Genomic DNA, 21,672 nt, shown 5'->3' with positions numbered 1-21,672 from the left:
TAGGAAAATATCATGAGCTGCCACCCTGTTCTATGAAGATTTAACAACCTGAGAAACCCTGAAGTCTTTCAATCTACACTATATTGACAAGGCCCCTTGCCCCAGGACCTCCCTCTCCCCTTGTGTGGAGATGCAGTCTGTAGCAGTTAGAGTTCTTCTGGTGGTATAAAGGAAGCCTGCAAGCTGATAAGGACGTTTTGGTGGTATAATCATATCCACATTATGGATGTTACTGTGTCTGTTGGGGGTGTGATTTTTTTTCCCCCTGCTCCTAACCAGTACATGATATCTAGCAAATCTTTTGTATATCTATGAACCCTTGGACTTGTGGGGAGGCAGGGAAGTACCTCAAGTACCTTGAGAATAGACGCTTCAGCAAGCAGCGCAGTGTGCCCGTGACCCTCACACTGGGAGATGGGGCAGCAATCAACAGAACTGGATGCTGCAGCTAGAGAACAGGGACCAGAGGGTAAATCATTCAGTGGGCTTTACCATCATGTTTCCTATGGTGTTTAGGTCTCAGTGCAAAGCCTCACTTTCTGTTGGGCAAACATTGTGGAACAGTGTGCAAGGCACCTACTTGTTTTATCCTCCCCAGAGAGATGAATTCATCTACCAACAAAGAACTGGCATAGGCAGGTACAAATTCATCCTTTCTACCTCTGCCAATGCCTTGCTCCATGACACTAAATAAATCACCACTCCCAGCTTAGTCTATCAGCATATAATTTGGGTGTTCCAGGGCTCAGGGAATAGCTATAAAGTGCTTTAGGATCTGTAGAAGAAAGATGCTCCACCTGTAGGAGTCGTTCCTCTGGATGACAGGCCATTATTAAAGCAAGTTGGAAAATTATTTCCACTACCTTCCATAGAACTAGAATGTGGATGACATCTTTTTTCAGCAAATGGCTTTCCTCAGTAAGCTACATGGCTATGTCACTTGAGTGATAAACTGAAAATAATCCTCAAAACAATTTTTTTTCTATTTTTTCCCCCCAAAATTTTGAAGCAACTTTCTACAGTCAGTTTTCCTTTTGCTGAGCTAAGCAAAATGAGCACAGTTTTCTTTTAGAGAACAGGGGCTGGAAAATAAAAACTATAAGCCATGGAAAGTCAGTAATCAGATACCATGGCTTAACACCAAAACAGTAAGCTAGAGACAAGCATCGTTACTGGATTTCTTTAGAAGCAATTAGAATCGTTTTACTAGTTCTCTCTGCCAGATTAAGTCCTACACCCACACATGGTCTTATAGTTTACAAACATTTCAAAATCCAGGAATAGAAGAGCTGATTTGTGTTTCTTCCTCTCACCATAAATGTATTTTTATATTGTGTCAAGTGAGAAAAGAAAAAAACCCAAAACACCCAGCTGTTTGTTTGAGTAACTGCGCTTGAAAGCATAATGACCCATTCAGATGTCCCTGTTCGAAGCCAGATATGTTTCTGTAGTAAATATTTGCAGCCTTGTTCTCAAACATCCTTTGCAGAATGGAAGTTGTGTCCTGTATCTTCCTATTATTGAGGAAATGTTGAAATTCTTGAATATGTCACAATTTCTCTTTGTGGGTGTATGAAAAACCAGGCTAACTTAAAAACTTCATATGGGACCTGCAAAGGAAGGATGACTATGATTCACTGTGACTTTGAAAAACAGCACAACAATCTTTGAGTTATAATTTCCATCATGATTTTACTGTTTCCTTTTCATTTTTAGGGAGCGAAGCTGATTTTAGCTCTTCAAGCAGCACAGGCAGTATTTCAGCTCCTGAGGTCCATATGTCTGCTGCTGGGAGCAAAAGATCCTCATTCACTCGCAAGTAAGCAAGGCAGTTAATCCTATACATTGAGCGTTGCTTAGGATAGAGAGAGGCTTTACTTTTCTTTTCTTTGTTTTTTTTTTAAAATAAACTTACCCTTTCTTTCCTGTATCTTTAAGAACAGTTTGCAACAGAGGCAAGATTTTGGCAGCAGTGACACTGACTTAACTTGTGATTGAGAGAACAAAAGAGAACAAAAATACTGTATTTAGAGAATCCAGTAGGATCATCTGACCGACAGAAACATTTATTCATACAATCCCTTTTTGATTATGACAAATGGATAAAAACGCTTAGACGGGAAAGACAGGGAAACAGCTGGATATTCGCTTAGTTAACTGCAGCCATTCTAGCCAATTAATCTTAACTTTCTGGTCCTATCACTTGTTTTCTTGCTGTGACAAATTGTCAGCTCCACATGTACCTTGCATAATCACGATATTATTTGTTGAAACATAAAAGTTGATACTTGTGTCTTTAGGACTCATTTCTAACCATCTAGTTCCATCTCTTTGCATAAATATTTATAAAACTGGAGATTGCATTAAAGGTGTATAATGAAACCTGCCTTTCAGGAACTATTGCTGGACGTTACCTCCGCATCATGTGTAAGATGCAAACCCCAGCAGCTTGTGGGTGCTGAGTTCTTTTGAATAGCCGTGTGCACATTCTGTTCTGCCCACGCAGCACCTGATGGTTTCAGGCTTTTTAAGTGGGCAGGGAGGCCTGCACTTGACAGGGCTAGTTTCCTGCTTGTTATGGAATTACAAGGCTGGAGCTGACAAGCAGAGCAGAGGGACAGCACGATACCCATATGCTCAGGTCATGCGTGATCATCTGTGATTGGGAAAAACAGAGAGGTTCTAATCTCTCTGAGGTTACAAATAAACAGCATCTTAGGTTTGTTAATACTTTATCTAAGGAGCAATTGAAACAGAAGAGTTTTACTTTAAATCTAACAATGTAGTCCTAAAACTACTTTATTTCTTATTATTATGTAATTTTAAATATTGTTAGGAAAACAACCAGTCTGATCCTCTCTCAAGGTTCATAGATTCATACATTGTTAGGGGCTGGAAGGGACCTTGTAGATCATTGGGTCCAGTCCCCCTGCACTAGGCAGGAAAAGACAACTGGGGTCAAGTGACTCCAGCGAGGTGACTGTCCAGTCTCCTTTGGAAGATTTCCAGGGTAGGTGACTGCACCACAGCTAGAGGAAGTTTATTCCACAGTCTGGACACCCTGACTGGGAAGGAGTTTTTCTGGAATTGAGCCTGAAGTGGCTTTCCAGGAGTTTGTAACCATTGCTCCTGGTCTTCCTCAGGGGTGCCCTGGTGAACAGCTGTTCACCAAGTTCTTTATCTACTCCACTAATGCGTTTAATGGTAAGCCGCTACCAAGTCCCCTCTCCGCCTTCTCTTCTGTAGACTGAAGAGGCCCAAGTCTCCCAGCATCTCCTTGTATGGCTTGTCTTGCAAGTCCCTGATCATACAGGTGACTCTTCTTTGGACCCTCTCAAGTTCTTCCATGTTCATGTTGAAGTGCGGTGCCCAGAACTGGATGCAGTACTCCAGCTGCGGTCTCACCAGTGCCGGTATTTTGTTTGCCCTGCTGGTCACAGCATTGCACTGCCAGCTCACGTTCATATGATGGTTGATCCTAGGTCCCTTGCAGCCGTGGTGCAAGTTAAATTATCACCACCAAGTCTGTAGGTACATTGGGGATTGTTTTCCCCCAGATGGAGCACCTTACACTTCTGAGTGTTGAACTTCATCCGGTTCCGGTCCGCCCAGCTCTCCAGCCTGTCCAGGTCTGCCTGTATCTGCAGCCTATCTTCTGGCATGACCGTGTTCCCCCATAACTTGGTGTGGTCCACAAACTTGGCCAGCAAGCTTTTCACACCCACATCCAAATCATTGATATAGATGTTGAAAAGCACTGGTCCAAGCACAGACCGCCAAGGGACACCACTGGCCACTTCTCACCAGGACGACAGATCCATTCATGAGAACTCTCTGGGTCCTACCATGCAGCCGTTTTCTACCCACTGAACTGTTGAGCAGTTAAGTCCACAGTCTTCCAATTTTTCCACAACTATATCAAGGGATACTAGATCAAAAGGTGACCAGAAGTCTTGTACAGTGTTCCTACAGATACATCTTTATTTAAAATTTTAGCATTTAAAATGCTCCTACCAATTTTTAAAAAGCCATTGGATGCAATCATGTCACTTAATTCTGTAACGTTGCAGTGATATCATAACTCTCAGTCAGGCACTTCAGTGTAAGCGCTGAATAAAGCCACCCAAACCACAGCACTGGGATGCTGGCTTGCAGTGCAGCAATTCAACCATCTGTTCCTTATAAAGTGTTCCATTTTCAGCAGAGGGAGGAAACCAGTTCAGACAATTTTTAGAAGAGATGTTGGCATTAGAATTTGTGATGTTTTCATTTATACATTACATATTGCTCTACTGCTGCCTGCTTTTGTTCTTTTTTCCTTTAAAGCATAAAGTGATTTCACTTCTTATTACAGTTTAGAAAAACAACTTGCAGGAGCAAGAGTGGGAGTGCTGAGGATTTGTGAAAGTGAACAGAAAAGTATACAAATCAAAGAGTAACTTTAAAAGGTGTTTTTGGAGTGCCACACTTCCTTGGAAGTCAAGAGCAGTGACCAGAATTGCATATGTGTTCTCTCTCCCTCACATGCACACAGGCAGAAAAAATGAATTTGTTTTTAAGACTGGAGAAGGAAGGATTTGTAGGTTTGAAAGGGTCTGGGAGAAAGCAGAAGCTCTCCAAGTACTACGCCCTTTTAAAATAAACAAAAAGTAATATAAATGTAGCATTCCTCAGCCCCATTCAGACAACTTCTAAGTAGGTAACGACTGGCAGTGGCTGCATCTACATGAGACATTTACTGTGCAGTTCACTAACTAGCTCCACAGTAAATGTCTTAGCATCTACATGTGCAGGCCTATTAGGCTGCAGGAAACTAATCAACTCCACAGCAGGATAGAACTTATAAATACAAGTAACCTGTTGTGGAATGTTTTCATGCACAGCAACGCATGTGTAGATGCTGACCCGGCTGGCTGGGGCATGAGGGTGTTTCAATGCAGAAGTTGCCTGCCAGCTAGCCCCCGCACTGAAGCACCCTTTGTGCCCCAGCCAGGTCCTCTGCAGCACGTAGAGCCAGGCTGGAGCAGCCCCAATCTGGCAGGGTGACTCCCCCGGATCCATTGCCAGCTGCAGTCCTGGGCACGTGTGTAAATGCAGCACCTGGGAGCAAACACTGGTGTGGTATGTGCTGGCATTTATTGCAATACATACATACGCATGTGTAGATGCACCCACTGACAGCCAAACCATTCAGTCTGGCAGGAGACAAAGTAATTCAAGCAAAATCTCTCTTCACTGTGCATTACGATTTCTCATGACACCTGCTAAAAGCCATGACAAGTTCTGCTACACACCTTAATTGCCTGGGCTTCACAGACAGGTATCCTGCCACAAACCTGACTGAAGAAACTCAAATCTGAGTCTTTTAGACCTGGTAAATAGCAAAATGGACTGCAGCCTCTAATCACCTAGATTGAATATATACTGGGTAACTGAAAAGCGTAGTTCACTAATATAGGAGTGCAATGGGATTGTGACAGCAGGGCAGAAGCAACAGAAATCATAAGCAAAAAAGAATGAGAACGCTGTAGTTGTCCCTGTCTCAGTAGCATAAAGATACAACTGGGCACCCAGGGCACAGGGGCAGCAGCAATTTCAGTCTGTCAGACTATCGCGAAGCTGCCAGCAGCAGCCACTTTATGTCCCTGCCCCAACCAGTTGGTGCCTCTTTTGCCTAGCCCGAGTTAAGAATCATGTGAGGCAGCAATGGCTTATGTCTTCAAGGGCAATGAAAGAGGTATGGTACCTGGAAACACTTGAGACTTCTTTCTCCCAACTGCTCTTGCATACCTAATTTGGTAGAATGTGGGAAAACAAGAAATGCTTTTGAGTCGTGCAAAGCGATGTAACCCAGCAAATCATTTCTGTTCCCCTTTAGTCGTGGCCCTTATGGACGGAACAATGGAACTTCTTCCTACAAGACAGGAGGCAGCCTGCCCACTTCTCGTGAGAAGGACCTTTTGTCAATGCTGGGCAGAAATCAGTTGAGTCCTGTTAACATCCATCAGAATTGTGGGGCTTCCTCAGCCAGCAGCAGTAATTCAGGTTCATACAAAGGAAGTGACAGCAGTCCTGTTATGAGGCAAGTGCTCATTCTGTCAATGCAGTTGTAGTTCTGTTAATTTATCCTTCCTAACCTGTACTGCATGACTGTTACCCAGATTACAGAACAAAACATTTTGTGCCCATCTTGGGTGTAGACTGTGATATTGGCCAAAGGGCAATTGAAATCAATGTCCTCCATTCTATGTTTATGTTACCATAAAGCTTTGTCACTTCACCACCAGAAAAAAGATGGTTCTAGGAGCCTAGGGTTTATTTTAGTCAGACTTCATTTCCAAGCCAACAACTTTCAAGTGGCAGCATGTAGTTCATCACAGTTTGTCATTGTTTTGACTGTATAGTGATGTCACATGCAGACCATTAACTGAAGGAGAGGATGTGTGTAATTTTTAAACTCAGCATGCATGTACACACACACAACCCTGTGCGACCCAAGTAGCTTTCTCAGTCACTCATAGGCTGTAGCCATCATATGCATCTGTCAGTGACCATATGATATCCTTCTAGAAAACTCCACCCTATGAGATAGTGTCTATATTTAGAAATCAGATATGTGATCTTCTATTATTGAGCCAAAATCAAGTAAAGAACAAAATTATTAATGTACCCACAAACTGGCAGATACTCAATTTACCAGATTACATGACTAATCCTACCATGAACTACCCCCAAATTGAGTCAAGTGTAAACTCAACTTTGTCCTAGTCAGCATTTGGGCAGAATACTTCTTTTATTAAGAAGGAAGAGTTGCAAAATATTTTTTTTTCTTTTTTTTCCAGACGATCACCGAGATACACATCTTGTGGTGAGAATCATGGCGTGAAGGCACCAAATCCCGAACAGTATTTGACTCCCCTGCAACAGAAAGAAGTTACAGTGAGACACCTAAAAACAAAACTGAAGGAATCAGAGAGCAAGCTTCAAGAAAGGTACATCTCCTTTCAGGAAAACACATTTGCGCAAAGATGAGATATGTATATATCAGTACCTGCTAGATCAGGGGTGGGCAAAATGTGGCCCAGGGGCTGGATGCAGCCCACTAGGCCATTCTATCTGGCCCGTGGGGCCCCTAAAAAAATTTAGAAAATTATATATTAATCTGCCCTGGGCTGCCTGTCATGCGGCCCTTGATGACTTGCTGAAACTCAGTAAGCGGCCTTCTGCCCAAAATAATTGCCTGCTCCTGTGCTAGATGCTGGCCTCGAATAGAGTCTAACCCCTAGGGTCCCTTTTGACCCTAAAAATCTATGAAATCTATGACTCTAATGAAGTAGGTTGTAACCTATGAGAGCTTATGCTCCTCTGAACCAGTTAGTTTCCAAGGTGCCACCATGCCCTATCTTCTGCCTGACATTAGACTAACACTGCTAACCACCTCTGTGTTCTCAACTTCAGCAATTTTTTTAGTCAGGAACTCAGAGCTTGGTACAAGCTGATGTAAGTTGTTTACTACTGCTGCAGGCTCCATAAGCTATTCATTCAATGAACATACGCTATCCAGTTAAATTATGGAAAGGAGCCAGTGGTCTGCTTTCTGGTGTTGCTTTAAAAAAAAAAAATTAAAAGGACAAATGTATGAGTCATTGTGATATTGTTCCAATGTCTCTTACACGTGAAACCGTTTGTGCTAATGAATATGTAGCTGTACTTACAGAGGTTGTCAGCTTTGTGAGCGTTTCAGGCTAGTCTTTCTGCAATCATGTCCCAAGGAGAAGACTTCTAGTAGCACAAGAAGTTGCAGCAAAACAGCCCATTCTAAATTGCCTTTTAAACAAGCAAACAACATTTCATATTTTCCCATTGAACAAAGTTCTTTTATGACACAGTGGGCCTGCCTGCATTTGTGTTTTCTGTGTGGATGTTCTCACAATAGTCATTTGTCTCTAATTAAAGAAGCAGCAAGCATTGTTGTGTGATGTAGGATGTCAGTCTCCTGCATAATAAAGGGAGGCTTAAGATTTAGTACCAAAGCAGGTCCCTATAGATAATGTGTACAGAAGCAAAGGGAAGGATACCTCACCCCCAGGCAAAGGGTGAGGCACAGATTATTGTACAGCCCCGCAAGACTTCTTTGTAGTCCCCATGCACATGGAGCAGCATTAGTGAATGCATCTGCCACTGCTATCCTCCCAAAGCTACACCTGAGTGGTGTACAGGGGCCACTGCCCAGAGGGATAACAAGCTCCTTCAGTGTCTGGGGTGAAGGCACGTGCACAGTATAGCAGCACCAATTTGGATGGCAGCAGCCCCATGGTGTAGGCGCCACGGGAGGTGCCCCAGTGCCACGTTGGCTCCCTGCCTCCCCATATATGCTCTTGGACACAGGGCTGTGCCTGTTGTAGCAAAGACTCCCCAGTGGTTGTGGGTGAAGCACCATTCTGCTTGTCCCCAGATACACTTAGTGCAGGGCTGCATCTGCCTAGCTCCCATGGCTAGGCATGGAAGGCTGCCCCTGCAGTGGCAAAGACTTCCAGGGGGGTGCCTTCTGGCATTCCCTCAATAGTCGGTGCCCACGGCTGGTGCCCCACTTCCTCTCCCCTAGTTATGCTACTGTTTGTGCCCCAACCTCTTTCCTGCCTGCTACCATCTCTGTGCAATAGACTCTCCCTCTGAATACTTCCATTGATCAAATAAAATCACAGAAAATGAGGGTTGGAAGGGACCTCAGGAGGTCATCAAGTCCAACCCCCTGCTCAAAGCAGGACCATCCCCAAGCAGATCATTCCAGCTAGGGCTTTGTTGAGCCAGGCCTTAAAAATCTCCAAGGTTGATTCGACCACCGCTCTAGGTAACCCGTTCCAGTGCTTCACCACCCTCCTAGTGAGAGTTTTTCCTAGCATCCAACCTAAACATCCCTTGCTGCAACTTGAGACTGTTGCTCCTTGCTCTGTCATCTGCCATCGCTGAGAACAGTCTAGCTCCAGAATAGCAGAAGCATTATAAATACTGCCAATTTGATTATTTCCCTTTTATTTTTAATGAAGTATTTACACTGCTGCTATCTTGGAATTGGCTGAGATGTAATCATTAATTTTTTGGAAACTGAAAGACTAAATGAGCGGCGATGTTGATATTTAAAGCCTCTCAGAAAAACTTCTTAAACAATTTCTAACCCTAAATTAGGGTAGGCTCTGTGGTTTTAATGAAATCAAATGAGCAATACATTGTAAGAAGCAGTTCAGGACTTTGCGAAGCACAGCTGATCAGGCAGTTGCAGGAGTGCTAAGAGTAGAAACTTATAGAGCCTCAGGACATACTTCAAGGATGTCAGAGGATGCACTTCTATCCTTGTTACTTAAACCGTCACAAATTCATAGATGCTAGGGTCAGAAGGGACCTCAACAGATTGAGTCCAACCCCCTGCCTAGGCAGAAAAGAGTGCTGGGGTCAGATGACCCCAGCCAGATGCCTATCACAAAGTCTGTGTCAAATGTATTAAAAAGAAAAAAGAAATGGAAAAAAACTAAACACACTCCTTGTCCCTGGAGTTGAAAAAACTTTATGCTGAAGACACTTCAGCTGCAGTTTTGAGATTTATTATTTGTCAAGGACACCCCTAATTCTAAACTTTTCAGCATCTCAAAATCCTAATTCTTTTGCTTATACAATTCCAAGCTTAGCTCAGCTGTCACGTAAGCTAACTCTTGAGCTCCACTAAAAGCTAGAAATCATTTAATTCTTAAAACTTTCTTGGGCAACAAAATGATTTTGCTTTTGCTCCAGGGAAACAGAAATAGAGGAGCTCAAGTCTCAGCTGGCACGCATGCGGGAAGACTGGATTGAAGAAGAGTGCCATCGTGTGGAAGCACAGTTGGCTTTGAAGGAGGCAAGAAAAGAGATCAAGCAACTCAAGCAGGTTATTGAGACTATGAAAAATAGCTTAGCTGAGAAGGACAAAGGGATTCAAAAATATTTCATAGATATAAATATCCAAAACAAGAAACTTGAATCCTTGCTTCATAGCATGGAGATGGCTCAGAATGGTTCTTTGAGGGATGAGCAGGGTCTAGAGTACATGTGCGGGTCACCCAGTAAGTCTTTAACAGCATATTCCAAAATGGCAGACAGCCTAGTAATGGAGGACCAAGCCACAGAGGAGATGGCAGACAGTGGAGTGTTGCTCGATGACATGTCCACTGGGACTGATTTATTTGAAGAAATTATGACCACGACTGCACATGAATCTGGTGATCAGGACCGCTACAGCTATGCTGCCAGACCTTCTACCATAAGCCAAAATGCATTTGAAAGTGTTCCTGATGAAGTAGTGTTCTCCCAGGAAGAGGAAAGCGATGACACTGTGGTGATGGAACAGGCCATTCAGACTGATGTGGTACCATACAGCCCAGATATGGAGCAGCTCATTCAAAACATACTTAGATCACAAGACATCAGTCCTGTGAGTCCATCTTCTCCTCTTAAGGACTGGGATGGATTTCCTGCTGCATGTTTCAGTGACTCCAGTCTGGTAGTGGACTTAACTCCAAGCGATCCAAATTCTGCCATCCTTTTGTCTCCCACAGAGTCTTTGTTCTGTAAGGTGGATTATGGAGTTAATGAAAACCATTTCATGAAGGAACTTGATTTTAGAGCCTATCACGATGAGGCATTCAGATATGTCAGTACTGTCCCTCAGGCAGGCATTATGAAGAGGTACTGGAGCACCAGTTTCCTCATAGATCTTTTGGCTGTAGCAGCCCCTGTTGTACCAACTGTAATGTGGGTGTTCAGTACTCAGAGAGGAGGAACAGATCCCATCTACAATATTGGAGCTTTGCTTCGTGGCTGTTGCCTGATGGCACTACACACCCTTCGTCGTACGCCCTTCACTATCAAAACATAAATTTCACTGTCCATTATGGGGTGCCAATTAGTTGGGTTGGTGGATGGAAGAGAATCATAATATACCAGAAGAGATATTGTATGTAAAAGGCAAAGTCTGTCATTTTGCTCTTGCCTCTTTGATTTGCACTATACTTAGTTAAAAACATGTTCATAAAGGTTGTTTGAAAGTGAAGGATGACTAGATGGCATTGAGACTTGTTTCCACTAAGTGTATCACACATGTATTTTACAAAGCATGCTAACGCTTTCCACGTAGTCTGAAGCATCAATTCTTATAAAGAAAAAACCAATCATACTTCCAAGGCAGCTTCTGGCATGTATTGTATTGCTCGTCTTGCATAGCGCTCTCTTAAAATACGTAACTGCCCAAGCATTCCACTGGTCTTGTGTATAAGGGACTGTAACCAAAAATGTGTTGTGTAGGTTGAGAGTCTCGGATCTTGTTACGTGTGATAAACATGGGTGTGGATACACTTTATGAATATTGTTGTTTTAAAGTCTTAAGCAAATTCTTATTGGAACGTGCTAGTCATCAAGCCCTGTGAAATACTGTTTATAATGTATTGTGTATTAACTTATTTTTTTGTTTGTGTTTTATTGGAAATAACCTTTATAATCACAATTACAGTAAAGCATGTTGAAAATATGAATTAGTGTTTTCTTTTAGTGATAGATATTTAAACAAAACTAAACTCAAGGATGAGCTTTCACATGGTAACTCTGGACTCTTATTGCTTAGAAAGCCGTGAACACTTAGATACACCTCCCACAGCAACCACTAACCCAGAGGTGAAAGGCTCTGTAGTTGATGTATTGCATGAGCAGGGACCTGCTTAAATTGCAGTGCAGTGAGACAAAGGGATTTTGCAGCTTGCAGAACTTATTTAACACGCATTTTGCCACTCTCTGCCAAGGGGTGGGACTACTGCAGAGAGGCCCGGGGCGGAGGGATGAGCATGGTTGCACATGTTCCTGCAGTGAGACCAGAAGTCATTTAACATAATTGTTTTCCAGCTTTTTTTCCCCCAATGTAGAATGGGTAGAAAATATTTCCAAATGCCACTTGCTTCAAAGTGTTGTGAAGTCAGACCAATCACTGATCATAAACTGCTTAAGTATTAAATAACTGTGGGAAGAGGAATAACTGGTCAACACATAGGGAATATCCAAAGGTGTCAAATGACTGATCTAAACCAAGAGATGCTTGCATAGAAGTGTTATTGGACTATGATACCTCCCTGCAGAACCACCACTGTGGACACGCACTATGCTCCACTAGTTGGTTTGCATCTTTAATTAAACTCTTCAATAGTTCTCAAGTCATTAATTCTTATTGAGGATTACAGGCGACATTCACTAATGATTTATGTAAATCTAAAGAGTAAATTGGATGCTTATCTTGCTGGGATCCTATGACCCCAGCTGACTTCCTGCCCTTTGGGCAGGGGGCTGGACTCGATGATCTCCCGAGGTCCCTTCCAGCCCTAATGTCTATGAAATCTATGAAAGGAGGCAAGCTGATGTTTATTTAGTCAAAGTCCTGTCAGACAGAAACTAAAGTCCATTTCTTCTCTTATTACAAATCCCAGATGCTTTCTGTGGCACACCATTCCTGTAGCCCCTCCCTGTCCAAACCTGCAGCATGTCATAAGATGCACAGGCAGCTTTGGTGTGTGACAGCAGCCTGGAGAAGGGAACACAGTCACAGATAAGAGTTGAAGGAACCCAAAAGCAGAGCAATAGATCAGGCAGGGGCCACAGGGCAAGGCGCTGAAAGCAGAGCAAGAGTTTGGGCAGGGTAAGGCAATCAGAGTGGCACCCAGGAAAGCCACCTGCCAGAGTTCGGCCCTCACCATCTTATTCCCACCAACTGTCCTGGTATTTGCCTTTACTTTAGATTTAGAGCCCAGTTTGGTTTTTAGAAACAGTCTGAGATATGTAGGAACTGGGGCAAAAGTAGATCACAAAAAAAAAAAAATGTAGGCCTCATGTTCATCAAATCTCAGCTAGCAAGGAGATTCTTAACAAACTGAAACATTTCACCTCAAGGTTGAGAAGCAGCGTGGGGAACTCACGGATGATTTCTTTAAAGTGGGTGGAAGTACCTCTTCAGGAGCCAAGTCAAAGATACTTTTTATCCTTCTTTTACCATCACTAGTGCAATCTGCATGTCCTCTGGGCAGTGGTAAAGTAGAAAGCACCTTAAGAACAATATATTTCCTAGCAGAACAGTCCAACATGTAAATTTGAGATGGGTGCAATGCAAAGCTGAGAGGAAAGCAACAATACTGACTCCAAGCACAGTTACAATTTAGGTACATAAATGTATTAAGCGCAGCTTCGGTTGGTATTTGCATTAGGTTCCATTTTGAGACATGAATACACCTGCCCAGGATACACAGGTAACAGACAGACACATAACTAGACCTTTAACTGAACCCAGTGTGGGCTTACCAGACACCTACCATATAACTCATAATGCAGGAGTTTCCCTTACTGCACCCACCACCCATAACAGCTTCCTTCAGAGATTTTTAACTCTTTCCCCACCTATGAGATAGTAATACAGGGACATTGGTCTACAATTTAAGACAACAAGCCTCTTCTTCCAGACACCAAGATCCCTGCTTGTTTACCTCTGGGACCTGTCTCTTTCAGCTTTCATCTGCACTGGGCAAAACTTCCACCTGCCATTTGCTTCTAATAATGAACTTCTGAATCCTGCTTTTCCTTATTCAAATCATGTCTCCACAATGCCGATGGGAAGGCAAAAAAAACTCACTGTCAATTTGACTCAATAAGAAGAGTTCCTGTTAGTTCTTCAGAATAAAGAAATGGGTCAGAGCCCATTTACAGAACACAGCTCCATGACTACAGGGATGGAAGCCAGGATACAAAATAGTGAGAAGGAAGATTCATATTATCAGAAAGTCAGGGGAGCCAATTATCACTCTCTTGCCCACCCCACCCCCACAGCTGGCCAATGGGACACAGCAAACCCAAAAGAAAGAACATCCTCATGCAATCTTAACCCCCACCCATCATCTTTGCTAAATGCATGATGCAACATCTCTCTCCTTATTTTTGGCAGAGTCTGCAATCAGATCTGCCTCATTGCTTAATTTTTTTAGGCACAGGCTCTCCTTCCTTCCTTTCCCTGTCCCCTAGTATTGGCCCTCCTCAGTATTATTTTTTAGTCAGACAGGCTGAGGCTGTCAAACTTCATCTGATTCCTTTTGCCATGGACCATTTCCCTACGTATGTAAAAAAGCAAAATACTTCCCAATCCAGTTAGCTCATCATTTGGTCCTTCTATTCTAAGTAAGGACCGAACAGCAAAGGCTGGGGCGTAGCAATGTGAGACCAACCCCCAGCCAAGATATTGAAGTGGTGGGGTCATAACATCAAATACCACCTCAAATACCAGTGCATAAGTCAGAACAAAAACTACCACCTTGCTTCTCAGTTACATGGACTTACCCTGTATTCAACAAACTGACAAAGAGGATTGACACGTCCATGGTATTTTACACTGCTTCAGAAGAGCCTGTTGGTTTGGCTTTAAAATGTTATTAAAAAATGATCCACTAGAAGGAAGTAGAGCTCAAACTTTCCCCGCAGGATGGACTAGTACATGGCCTTGGTTGTCTTAAGTGACACTCACAAATCCTTCATGGCATGCAAGAGCCAATTATAATATCAAAAGGAAGAAAAACATGCATTATATTTGAAGCCTCAGTTCCGTGCCACGTCCTGGGTTACAAAAGGTGACTTATGGGCAATGATGCAGGTATGAAGTGATACCTTAATTCACTAAGAAGTTTCACATTAATAAGCAGTTCTAGGAATGTTAAACATAAGGAAGGACAAATACAGTGTTCTTTCTCTCTAATCTCACTCTCAAAGCCAGTCAATTAATCCCCCATTGTTCTGTCAATTAGATGATGAACATGTTTGCTCTCAACTGCTTTATTTACTAGAGTAAGTTCAGGTGCTGCACAGGTTCCAGTCATTTCTGCAGTGGGATAATCAGGTGATTATCCAATGGGATAATCCGTCTGTTCAGAACAAGCTTGGGTTAGGGTAGCCAGTTACAACCTCCCTGTTCTTGTGGCACATCTACCCTGCCTCTAGAAGCAGGCAAGAGCCACCCTCACCCTGATCTAACTGTTGGCAGATGACAAGCCCCAAGGGCAAGCCCTCACCTATCTTGATATTTGAGACCTGTCAATCTACTGTTCAAGGCACCTATCAAGTGTTGGTGCCAGATATAAAATAGATGAGCAAACACAAAGGGGAGAATTACTCAATTTTTAGGCTGAAAAACCCCTCAATTTGTTTCTTAGCCTCTGAGGAGCAGCAGCAGAGGCTGGGTTCACAAATTAGAAGCTGTTATTGTTTTCTTTTTAAAGATCCTCCCTGCCATCAGCACAGCATATTTTTGATCAGTGGGAGTTTGGGCTTTTCGGGATATCGGAAAGGTTGCAGCCAGCCAAAAAGCCCATCAACAGATTGTGCAGGACAGACAAAGAATTGGCAACTGTACATATGCCATGTTTGGTTTATCTTACATGTATCTTTTACAGAGCTCCTTTTCAGAAGAATGTCAGGGTACAATATGGAATGTAAAGTTTCTCCTCTTCCTGCTCGTGAAATTTGGCCACTGCAGGCAGGAATCCAGCAACTTTCTGTAAAGATGAATTACCAACCCCCCCCCCACCCCCAAGAGACTTACTGGGGAAATCTTGGCAAAGCCCTGTTAATATCCCAGTATACTTAACAGTGAATCTGAAACAACACACCAAAGAAAAAGGTAATTAAATTAAAACAATTAATTAAAAACAAATATATTACATAAGCCCATATACTCCTGTAATGGTGGACAGCATCTACTACGAAAACAGTTATTAGAAGCGTACAGGTTGGACTGATACTATTTTGACATCATTCTCAAGACCAGGAACATCACTGCCTACCATGGTTACATGGCATTTCAATCCTGGAACGCAAATAAGGCAAACTTTCATTCCCTTAATTTCCAGCCTTCACTTGACCCCAACCACAGAAATCCCGTTTGCAATTATTCAAAAATTGGATGTGTGGTAATGAATTCAGCAGAAGCATCAATTTTTTCTCCTGAGAGAGGACAGTGACCTGCAGAAAAGACCATATATTTAATTTTTAAAACAGTAATAAAGTGTTGGCATGAATTTTATGAAACAAAGCACAGGGGGAAAAACAGATTCTTTAAAACTGTTTAATTACACGCGTTTCAGGTAAGCATAATAGATGATACAGATTTCCCACCACTGAATTATATACACCCGTTTCTCTTTAAGCTTGAACTGAACTGTTTGTTAAAAGAGTTTGTATCTCCACCATCATACTGTTACCGCAGCAATCAGTGTTCTTGCATAAGGAGGGTGATGGCTAGGGCTATTGCAGGAAACATTGTTCCATCAAGGTATTTGTTGGGTTGATACTTTATTTTAGTTTTAAAGATCCATATACTAACATAGTTCAAGATAATTTATGGGAGAATTCTGGCTTCCAAGATGGCCCAAAGAATGCATTAAAATGAAGCAGTGTGTTGGAGTTCTAGAAATACTTAATATGAATGATGCATGTGTTGTAGGACTGGAATCCCCCTTCTGCTGACACTGTCATCCATTGAACAGCCTGTGTTAGGATAGTTTGACACCAATTTTGTTCTGTTCTTTCTTCATGAGCCTTTGTGCTTCTTTCTCCATTTTCTTCCTTTGTTGTTCTGCTGCCCTCTTTTCCCTTTCTGCAATCTTCTGCTGTCTGCAGTTGGAGAAGAGCACATGGGATTCCCACCATTAGAAAACAGTACAAGATCCTGAGAAAGAATAAAGTCTTTTGCGTTAGCCGACCCGGATTCCATGTTTATTTTAATGGTTTACAGATAGTAGCAGCCTCTTACATGAATGAAGTTTGGAACTTACAGAAAAAATAGGTTTCGACAATTATGAAAATGGTCTGAAATGCTGACTCTGTAACACAACAGTTATTCTCGTGTTCCTAAAACAGCAGAACTTGCCTCTTGTTTGTGTGCGGATTACTTGAAGCTTCAACAGGAAGAGCAGATTTCACATTTTTGCTAAGTGCATTGCTAAGGTCAAACTCATTTGTGTTCAGTATTTTTGGCCATGTCCTATGAATGTTTTTCACGCAGTGAAATCAAGTCAACTAATGGCAAGGTAAAATCCTCAGGAAAATGAAACTGTGGTTTTTGCACAGGGTAAGAGGCAGGTTATGAAACAGGCTTCCTACTGCTTGTAGCTCACCCTGCTAATGTGTGTGAAACCTGCCAGCTGTTTCATCTCCCCTAGGATTTTGCTGTGAATTAGCAAACATGACTTAAAAATATCTTCCCTCGTCCCAAGTGAGGACAAAGGGTATTTATCTTATCTGTTGGTATCACCATATAAGAATCCAGCAATTGCTGTGCTTTACATGTTAGCTGCATAATACTTTAACTTCTTAAACCTTTTAAAAACCAGTGCAATTTCTGCCAAGAAATACTAGTCATAGCCTCAACCCAAAAGGACTACTGCAGTCAGTAGTAAGGCTCTCACTGATTTTGCTGGTCTTCTAGTCCAATATGAATGTGTTATTAAATAAAGTTAGAGATTTCCATGACAGGTAGGAAGAATGATCCAGGAGATGGTTAGAGATATTTAAAAGTGCAGTGCAGAAGGCCAGATCATTTTTTTATATGTAATTTTGTGTCATTTAAAGATAAAACACACGTATGTCTCTACCATGAGCAGGGCCAAGATTTGGAATGGGGGTGAGGGAGGAAGCACATGCCACTAGCACTACCCTTCAAAACCATTTGTGTGGGGGGTGGGGGTTAAGGCACGGCTGGATCTCCTGGGCCAGTGGGGGAAGCGAGGGGGGGAGGGGTGTCAAGGCACGGCTGGATCTCCTGGGCCAGTGGGGGACACGAGGCAGAGCAGGAAGCAGGGTCTTGACCATGACCACTGCGCTGTTGCTCTCCCCAGTTGAGCCCAGCACTCACTCATATTTCCTGCAAGGCCAGGTCAGCAGGGTATAGTGGCAGATAGGTTCCTTCTTCCTCCATCTGGTCCCTGGGGGGCTTGTGTGTCCTGTGCTGGCCCAGGGGTAGGAAGTGGCTGCATGGGGTACTGGCTCAACAGGTAACAGAAGCAACAGCAGGAGGCAGGCTCTTCTTTCTGCCCCTGCCAGCCCTCTTCCACATTTCCACCCAACAGCTGAGAGGAGGGGCAGGAAAAAGAAACCTGTCTGCTCTTGCCACTGATCCAGCTGAACTCAGCACCCTGCCTAGCTGCTGCCTGTAGCTCCTGACTGGAGAGTGGCAGAAGCAGCCCTGGGGCTCCCCCCACTCCAGGTCAGCTTGCTACAGTAGCAGCAGCAAGTCAGTTCACCCTTCCTGTGCTTGTTCCCTGTCTGGTCCCATGCGTGTCCCCCTTGCCCAGGGGCTCCAGCAGTATCTTGATGGTCTGACTTCAGTAGCTGTATTGCCTGATATGGCTTGGGCTCCCTGCACTCAAGCTGCTAGTGCTGTTGTGTGGGGGTGGGCTCCAGCTGCTGTGGCTGGGGCACAGGATTCTTGTACCCTGCTTGCAGAACCCTCCTACCCCCAGCCCATACAGGAGCTCTGGGCCTCTTAGGCTGGTGCCCCCTCCAAACTTGGGTTTCCCCAAGTTCATGCCCCATTTACCACCCCCGTTTCACTAGCATTCCCCAACAGGAACCCCTGCCTATGTCCATGCCCCAGTAACTGGCATGCAGGGAGCCCAAGATGTGTTAGAGGTAATGCTGCAACCACAGCTGTCATGTGGTCTGAGCAATATTCCACTGCAACTGTCATCCCAACCTTGCTTTTTCCAGAGTGGAAATAGCTCTTTGCAAGCCTGTGCTGAGTCAGAGAGAGACAGGGAAGTTGTTCTAGTTCCCTCACAGCCACCACCCATCACTGTGCTATAAGGAGCCGAACGCCTCCTTTCTACACCAGCAGGAGGAAGCAAATGGGGGTGTGGCTGCGCCATTGCATCCCCTGCGGATCTACCCCGATACCTATTGAAATCTCCTATGGTAGTGTCTCTTGAATGCATTGTTATACTATAGCCATCACCGTCTCAAGATTTCAGGTCACCCATAATCCATGGATAGAATTACAGTTAATTAAAACAGTTATAAGAAAAGTGAAGCTACATAAGAATTTGTCCGAAACAGATTCCCCAACAAAAACCACCAGAGACTTAGAGACCAAAGAATTCATCCTGCTAAAAAGTTCCCTCTCTTTTTTTCCAGCAAGTCTTGTTGCCTTTTCTACTCCCCAGTGCAAAAGCTGGAGAGTCTTTTCTTCTGATACCATCCCCAAGCAAACTGATTCTCCTGTGCCTCCCTTCCCTACCCTTTCACTAATCAGTCAAGCTCTCACACATTGCCTAAAATACTTTCAAACTCCAGCTGGTGATGCAACAACTAGTGTTAGAATCTGTCCTGCTTCCCCAAACAAGGAACTTCTATTCCCTTCCTCCCACTCCCTCAAATGTGTATATTAAACATCTTAATCATCTAAGGACTAATCTAATCTATCTTTTGAAATTCTATCTGTGTCCTTAAATCTAAAAGGAAAAATAAGACAATACCTAATTGTTTCTGATAAATGGGGTTGTGATTTGAATATTACAAGGCTACTGCACATATGGCGCTAGCTTGACAAAAATATAAAATTGACAGAAATATTTATGGAACATCCATGGTTGTATAAAACCTTGCCATTTTAAATTTGTGTGTAGTAGTCTACAAGTTTTGTTATTAAAAAAGAAACGAGATAGAAAGTATTTATACAGGCCAGTTTGATTCTCTACCTTTTACTGAATTACATAGAATTTGTAGTCAGCCATTTGTGTACACAACAAAAGTGTAGCTTAATAGTCCAGATTTCCAGGATATTTGGGGCCCAATTCTGCTAAGTGCTACGCAGGTAGCTTCTTAGTGACGACAGTGGTCAAACCATTACTCATTTAAAACAAGGTTTAAACACTAGAAACTGATCTAAAATAATATACAAGTACTGAGAACTCAAATTTTGGTTACTTTGTACAAGAACATCACTGCTCAGTCCATCTCTAATTTCAACAGTACAGAAGTACAGCAGTTGGGGGCAAAAATTTAAGAAAAAGGAAAAAGCACAGATTCTCCAATGCAGTCTTTTCCTGCTGATGCTCTCAATACCCAGCCTGTCATTACTTAAGACACTCCAAGGACCTGCTCAGCATCACCACTCTCATTGCCATGAGAACACAAATACGTGTAGTTCATGAGAAAAAGACAAGATAGAATTTGTTCATTTTATTTTTTCCCCAAGAGTAAAAGCTGAGTGGCACAAGGGCAATGACTGCCACCAAGGAGTGACAAATCAAAGCCATCTTCTGTAGCTCTGCATTTGATAAGCAGTAAAACACAGTAAAGTAAAGAAGTGACTGCAATCCTAGATCAAAATATGCTGAACATTTGAGGCATGGATTTTTAGGGCATTATTTTTATTTCACCAACTATGTAGCTTCAAAAAGACATTAGAAGACAGAGACCCAAAGAAGAATGAATGCCTTGCATTTGAAAGCTGACCTAACTCTGCGTATATATTGCCATAAGAAATTCTTGCCTCTCGCACAGTTTCTGGATCATCACGGCTACAACCAGGGTGGATAAAAATTAACAATAAAAAAAATGACAAAGATCAGACTTTTATTTAAATCTGATGTTTTTATTTAATCGTATTTATCTTTTTGTTAAGATGCTTTTTTAAAAACAAAAAACCTATATAAAGATAGTTTTAATTTATGGTATGTTAAAGCTCAAAGATAACATCATGGAATAGGGTTTATAATGTTAAAGCATCTCTGTGATGCTTAGATTCAGTTCTCAAACTGAGAATGCGTCTCCAGAGGACAATTAGGCTTTGTCACTGCTCCACATAACTATAACTCTGGAAAAATCTTTTTTTTTCTCCTTATTCTGCCTTCCCAAAAAACAGGATGTATTTCTTATTTGGAGTTCTGTGGTATATAATAAAATAAGGTTTCAGAGCATAACAAAGAGGATAAGGATAGAAATTCTTCTTCAGAGTGCCCTACGCTTGCAAGATTGTCCAAGTCTCTGCCAACCACGTTAGTCCAATAAAAGATATCACCCCCAAAAATCCTTGCCTCTCACATCACAGCTACAACATCACTCCAGTGTAACCAATAGGATAAAATGTCAAGGAAAACCAGAGATATTCATTTGAACTTTTGCCCTAGGACCCTGGGCACAAATGCCCAAACCTTTTGTGGGTCTCAGCCCACTCAACCCAGCCATCTACCCTCAGCCCACATAAGAAAGGTTTTGTTTTGCAACCTGCAAATTTCCACAAACCTCGCAAGCTGAAAGGCAGACAGACTACCATGCATTTCACAGTAGCAGCCTAACAGTGTTTGCCAGTGACTTGGGCAGGGGAAAGGGAAAGAGCTGAGAGAGAAAATAGCACATTTATAAACAGCTTAAATGCACAAAGAATGGGGTTTCAAAAAACACAGAGCTAAATACACAGCATTACCAGAAAGTAACAGCAGCCCCGAGATTGAAGAGTTAGAACCACCAGCATCAGATCATATACATATATACATACATACATGCATACATTTTAAAACTGAAAACTGTGCAGAAAATTCTCATTTGCAGTAAAACTTCTAAGAAGCTTATTGC

At 42.7% G+C, this 21,672-nt stretch overlaps 2 protein-coding genes across 4 annotated transcripts in view; one reads left to right on the top strand and one right to left on the bottom strand.

Moving 5' to 3' along the window:
- The window catches only part of SYBU (syntabulin), a 59,874-nt gene extending 48,298 nt beyond the window's left edge, over positions 1–11,576 (top strand). Inside the window, exons 4-7 of one of the 2 annotated variants that reach the window (XM_090040518.1) lie at positions 1,717–1,819; positions 5,879–5,983; positions 6,843–6,992; positions 9,787–11,576. In XM_090040518.1, the coding sequence (XP_089896644.1) occupies positions 1,717–1,819; positions 5,879–5,983; positions 6,843–6,992; positions 9,787–10,906 (1,478 nt within the window). In that variant the 3' untranslated portion in view covers positions 10,907–11,576. Of the gene's footprint in view, positions 1–1,716; positions 1,820–5,878; positions 6,083–6,842; positions 6,993–9,786 lie in introns of both variants that reach the window. The other variant, XM_090040517.1, reaches the window with a different exon arrangement.
- A 4,575-nt stretch (positions 11,577–16,151) lies between these two features.
- EBAG9 (estrogen receptor binding site associated antigen 9) overlaps positions 16,152–21,672 on the bottom strand; it is a 55,631-nt gene continuing 50,110 nt past the window's right edge. The window contains exon 7 of one of the 2 annotated variants that reach the window (XM_090040519.1): positions 16,152–16,713. In XM_090040519.1, the coding sequence (XP_089896645.1) occupies positions 16,593–16,713 (121 nt within the window). In that variant the 3' untranslated portion in view covers positions 16,152–16,592. The remainder of the gene's footprint in view (positions 16,714–21,672) is intronic. The other variant, XM_090040520.1, reaches the window with a different exon arrangement.

The sequence above is a fragment of the Crocodylus siamensis genome, chromosome 3, assembly GCF_052110815.1.
Source record: "Crocodylus siamensis isolate JL-2025a chromosome 3, ASM5211081v1, whole genome shotgun sequence".
Lineage (NCBI taxonomy): Eukaryota > Metazoa > Chordata > Crocodylia > Crocodylidae > Crocodylus > Crocodylus siamensis.
The sequence above is the reverse complement of the archived record's forward strand: the minus strand, read 5'-3'. Positions and strand labels throughout refer to the sequence as shown.